Below are 5,846 nucleotides of genomic sequence, written 5' to 3'. Positions count from 1 at the left end.
AAATCTATTTTAAGTCCTAGTATCTGTGTGTATATGAGCATGTGAGTCTGTGGGTGTGTTTATATATCTACTAGAAGCCCGGTGCACAAACACATGCACGGGTGGGGTCCCTTGACCTGACTGGTGATCAAGGTTACAGAAGGTTGGCTGGCTGGCCAGGGGGAGGGGCTGCAGGAGGTTGGCCAGTCAGCCCCACCCCCTATTAGGGTGGGAGGGGGGGTGATCAGTGGTGGGACTGGTTGGGAAGAGGGGCTACGGGCCCATTGGGGTGGGGCGGCCCATTGGGGGCAGGGCCAGCGGGAGGGGGGGAATGGCCAGAGAGGGGCGATTTGGTTGGCCACCCAGCGCTCGATCAGGGCAGGAGAGGCATTTCAGGGATGGGGCAGCTGGGGGGGAGGAGGGAGGGGCCAAGGGAGGTTCGCCTGCCAGCTCCACCCCCAGATCAGGCGGTTTGCTGGACACAGTGGGCATCACAGTGACCGGTCGTACAGCGTTCCAGTTGCTAGCTTTTTATATATACAGATACCCAGTGCATCTATATCCTTAGTGGAAATAAAGATTACTAATAGTTTCTAAAAATGTTAAATTTACTCCATTGAAAGCTGTGGAATAGTATAGCACACCAAACACCATTTTAGGATGAACTAAAATGTCCCCGTGGCATTAATGGAGAAAGACATCTTCCTAGGAAAGTGAAATTTACTCACACTAAAACAGTAAAAAGCTTAAATCAATAGGCTTAGGTAATAATAAATAGTTAAGGCTGAATGATGTCACCATGGATGGGATTCTTGACAACTAAAATCTATAGTATGCATAATCAAATCTGGAAATCCCAGGGGAAAGTCCATGTGGTTTTCTGTGCATGTTCTTTTATCTTTGGATTTTAGGTATGCAAACATGTCTCTTCTACAAAGTTTTTTATTTCAAAAATAAAGATTCTATTACATTATTGTTTCACTGCCCATAACACCTACCGCCTTTCTAGCAGGTGACAGGAATCTGTATTTTTTTAGCTTTAGACCATTAACTTAATAGTAAGTTCTTCCTCTTACCTATCACTTGAATGCTTTCAAACCACCCTCAGAGATCTCATCTCCAGTATCTTCCTCACAATCCTCTGAAGGAAGCTAAGAAGTGCTCCATGGAGGAGGTGCTGCCAGTGCCAGGCCTAACCTTTGTCTCAAACTCTTTCCACTGCCCCTGGCCGGGTAGCTCAGTTGGTTAGAGTGTTGTACCAATTTTCCAAGGTTGCAGGTTCAATCCCCGATCAGGTCACATACAAGCATCAACCAATGAATGTATAAATAAGTAAAACAACCACCAATTTCTCTCTGCCTCCTTTCCTCCCTCCCTCCTTTCCTCTCTCTCTCTAAAATAAGACCAAAAAAAACACACAAAAACCTCTTTCTACTACCTTACAAGGTACTCAACTTGAACTCAGGATGGCAGATTATTCAACCAGTAACTGTGAGTTTAGGAATCTGCAAGCCGTATCTTTTCAGGCATCCTAAGGATGCCCTCCACTCAGTAACCATCAGCCCAGTCTCGCTGCCCGCCCACTGCCCACCACTGCCACCGCCACCACCACCACCATCCTTGCCCTTGCCCCCGTCATTGACTTACTCAGCCATCCCACGCTGGGAGCACGCCGCACTCGAGGGTCATCGTCCAGGGTGCGGGTTGCTAGGCAGGGCACTGAGTTCTCAAGCGGGCTGCGGGCTTTAGTGTCAGAAGCAGAAGACAGGAGGAGGAGGAGGACACATGAAGCAGCCACAGCAAGGATGAGGATGGAGCATTAATTAAGAAGAAAAAATACTAAAGCAAATCACACAAACGGGTTAAAGGAGAATAATGACATATTACATTGACACACACCCCCTCCCATGACCCTGCATCCTTTGATGGAACAAATTCCAACACAGAAGGAAAACATTACATTCAATCATGACAGTTCCCCCGGTACCAGTGGATGATCCGCCCTGCAGGGCTAACACACAAAACATGGATTGGATCCGGAGAAGAGAGTCACATAATGAACACTAATCCAAGATGGAAGATCAAGACTGTTAGTAATTTTGCACCACCTAAGCGCACACACAGGGAAGGTCCGCACGGTTCTGTGAAGCACGGGAGCAGGGTATTGTATTAGTAAGCAGCTTTTTTCTGATCTGCCCAACAGACCCTTCTATGGTTCCTGTGCGCCAATGCAGAAAGCAAGAGTTCACACTTCCACTTCTGAAATATTGTCCCTGGTGAGTGGTTTGCAATTCTGAACTGGTTTGCAATTTCTTCTACCTAATGTTTTTCAGCCCTTCCAAAACATACGACTAGGAATAGCTAAATCAATACCTTAATACAAACCAAGTTAGGAATGCAAACTACTACTCCTTTTCCGGTGCCTTTTAATATTTACTTTACAAATACAATTAGGTGCACCCATGCCAAATTTTAGACCACATGCAAGACAGAATAATGATGCAGGCTAAATATATAGTATGGTTCCTCCAGGTAGTTTTCCTCAACTTCTGCCTGAAGATAGTTTCATTTGGGTTTCATGTTATCTATTGTACTATTCTATTCAAATGCCTCATTCCATGGCATGCCAACAAATAGGCAACATCATTACCCTTCCAGGAAGGACAATGAGGTTGGAAATATCTAACCATCACATTCCATACAATTCAACGTGAGTTTTCCCCCCTTAATAAGAAAGACAGTTGCTTAATGATCAAGGCACATTCAACTAAAATAAAAGATTAGATCATCTATTCACACAAGTATATATACGACAGGACAGACAAGTAGTCTTCTTAAGGCTATTTATTGGTGACTAGGGAGGTCAAGTTTTAAATGGAATCATTTACATAAGTTAATGTAATTTTATGGCCAAATTTGGGCACTCGGCACATTATAAAATCTAGAAACATTTTTGTCAATTTATCTGTCTATGTTTAAATGCTGTAAATAAAGCCAGCACTTGTGAGTGGACCATCTGTGCCAGCACCTGTTTGAGGCAAGTCTGATGTCTTCTCTTTGCAATCTGAAATTTTAATTGTTTCCCATAACTGAACTTCTTTGCAAGTTTTTATTGCACTAAGAAACATGATAAAGGGAAATGAACCAGTTGAGATTATTCCAAAATTGCTTTTGTCAAGAGAGAGGCATTCAGAAACATATATTATCATACTGACCAAGTTTCACCTCCTATTTCTTTGGACAACTGAGTGACCTGCTTCAAGAGCCATTATTCCTGCAGGCTTAGCTAAAGGCAATGAGAGAGGCTAGACAACTGCAGCCAGTGATCTAGGCCCAAGCAAGAACCTACTGAAATTCCAGGTCAGTGAGAATTAACAGAGGTTGGTAATGCAAAGTAAACTCAAAAGAACACTCTCATTCGTTAGCTTCTAATCAGCATATAGCTTACTGATGCCATGGCTTGCTCCAAAAGTAAGTAAAAGAAGTCAGCAGCCACTCCAAAATTCAGATGCTAATAATGAACTTTTCTCAGTAGCTTCTCTCTCCTCCACTGAATGTATCAATGCGTTATTTGTTGGGAATTAAAGCTGGAAAGTCCTTCTGCATAGACTATCTCCAGTGACACTAAACTTCACCATCAAGAAGACAGTGGAATAGAGCCTGCCACACACCAGGAAAGCACCTGGCTCCAAAGACTTCCATGAAAATGAAACTGCCCATAGAGACTTGGCACCTGTGTTTCAGCAAAGCTGACTGGAGCCCTCTGGCTGCTTACCATCATGAAAACAGGGGGGCTCACAGCATCCGTTACTTATATTGGCAAATTACAACATTTTGATTTGTCGGACCCTATGCGTACTTCTGGGCAGAAAGAGGCACAGACTCTATAACCCTTTCACGTTGCTCCTTTACTCTTCACAATTTTATTCCAAAGATAAAATTTGGAAGTTGTTCCCAAAGATGGAGCATAACTTTCTATGACTATACCATGGTAATATGTTATCAAACACCTTTTCCAAATCATGTTTTTATTGTACACTTAAGCTACAAAATAAACAATTTAGCTTTGCTTCTATCTTACATGTTCTGTTTTAAATCACCTTTGCCTGACTTCATGCATGAACAAGGTAGAAATTGGTTTATATGCTTGGGAATTGATAAGGAAAGATATACAGCTATGAAGATTTTTGAATGATGATTTCCAATATCTAGACCAGTGATGGCGAACCTATGACACGCGAACTCATTTTTTTGGTTGATTTTTCCTTGTTAAATGGCATTTAAATATATAAAATAAATATCAAAAATATAAGTCTTTGTTTTACTATGGTTGCAAATATCAAAAAATTTCTATATGTGACACGGCACCAGAGTTAAGTTAGGGTTTTTCAAAATGCTGACACGCCGAGCTCAAAAGGTTCGCCATCACTGGTCTAGACTATAGAAAAAGATGTTGTGAAGAGGACTTTTTTCTTGATGATTCATGTTTCCCTGGAGAATCAACTTATCTTAAACCATCAATCCCAAATCTGTTCAAGTGAGGAGGGTGTCCCTCATTGAATTATTCAAGTAGACCAAGAATCTACTCCATGAAAATTCTTTTTTGTCTTATAAGAAGAAAATAAATTTTACTTATGTTAATGTTTTAGGACTCCTTCAGGATTGCAATGTTGTATGATCAAATGGTTATTGAGCAACTACTATGCATTTCATACTGTTAGCCAAGAAAATTTAGCCCAAGAGCATAGCACAATTTCACCTGTGAACACATGAGACAGGTTATCTACAAATTTCCATTTGGAAAAATCAATGAAGACATCCAACTGCCATGTTTGGTATGTATTCCTACCAGAGCCCTCAACATCATAGGATCACACAAAGAGACTTGAACTCACTGATGTGTGGGAAATAAATTACATCTCAAGGAGCTCATGACCTGCTGTAGTTGCAGTAGCATATTGTTATTAAGCAACTGGGTTCCTCCATGTTGTATGCGTGAACATGTTATGTTACATTTCTGAGCTTCAGGTTTTTCATCTACAAATGGAGATAATGATATATACATTAGAGCCATCGTAGAGAACAATGCCTGGTATGTAATAGGTGCTCAGTTAATGGGAGGTGTTGTTATCATTGCTACCAGTACTATTATCATTGACAGAACAATGTCTTCTTTGTTCAACATCCAAAAGGGTGTTGGAAAACACTAAAGACTGGAAGCTACTTTAAATTTAAAATGTGATTCTTAAGAAATCAGGTTCACAAACCTGATAAGATCTCCTTTTTGTCCTTTGTATTTGTAATGAAACAGGGGTTGAGTAGAATAAGGTATGCTTAAATCATCTTGGAAGACTTTTATTTCCCCTTTTTTCTTTTGAGAAGACACAGTAAGGAGTCCACAGTGCCCACATCTCATGTCTTTATTTTGCCTTACCTCCTTTTCTCGTGTTTGCCTATCTTTCCTCTACTCCTCTCTACTCTCTTTCATAGAGACTAGGACCTGATCTCAGATCTACTCTTACTCTCATTTGCTCTTAGAACAAGATAAGGTTTGGGAAAACAAGACTTCATATGGGCAGCTCTACCAAGGACCTTAAGCCTTGAAAGAAGATTTATTCAGGGCTAACAGCAGCAAATCAGTGAAGAGCCAGTTACTTTACTTCATCACAGACCTTGGCTATGCAAAACAGACTGGCAATTAGTAACACTTTAAAATATGTTCATTTCATGGTAATATCCTGTTACACATATATTACTTATTGAGAGCTAAAAACTGTCATTGCTCAGACATACCGATCAATTTTCAAACTCTAAATTAAAAATATTATAAAGCTCATGTGTGATACCTCATTATGTATTACTAGAGG

The 5,846-nt window shown here is 40.9% G+C and overlaps 1 protein-coding gene across 8 annotated transcripts in view; it reads right to left on the bottom strand.

Moving 5' to 3' along the window:
- SLC4A4 (solute carrier family 4 (sodium bicarbonate cotransporter), member 4) overlaps nucleotides 1-5,846 on the bottom strand; it is a 345,530-nt gene that overhangs the window by 186,780 nt on the left and 152,904 nt on the right. For 5 of the 8 annotated variants that reach the window (XM_015567926.1, XM_015567925.1, XM_006769914.2 and 2 more), the window contains one exon: nucleotides 1,627-1,722. The exons of the other annotated variants lie outside the window; for them this stretch is intronic. In XM_015567926.1, the coding sequence (XP_015423412.1) occupies nucleotides 1,627-1,722 (96 nt within the window). The remainder of the gene's footprint in view (nucleotides 1-1,626; nucleotides 1,723-5,846) is intronic. 8 annotated transcript variants of the gene reach the window in all.

The sequence above is a fragment of the Myotis davidii genome, unplaced genomic scaffold (assembly GCF_000327345.1).
Source record: "Myotis davidii unplaced genomic scaffold, ASM32734v1 scaffold284, whole genome shotgun sequence".
Classification (NCBI taxonomy): Eukaryota; Metazoa; Chordata; class Mammalia; order Chiroptera; family Vespertilionidae; genus Myotis; species Myotis davidii.
Note: the sequence above shows the minus strand (reverse complement) of the source record. Positions and strands in the feature narration are given on the sequence as shown.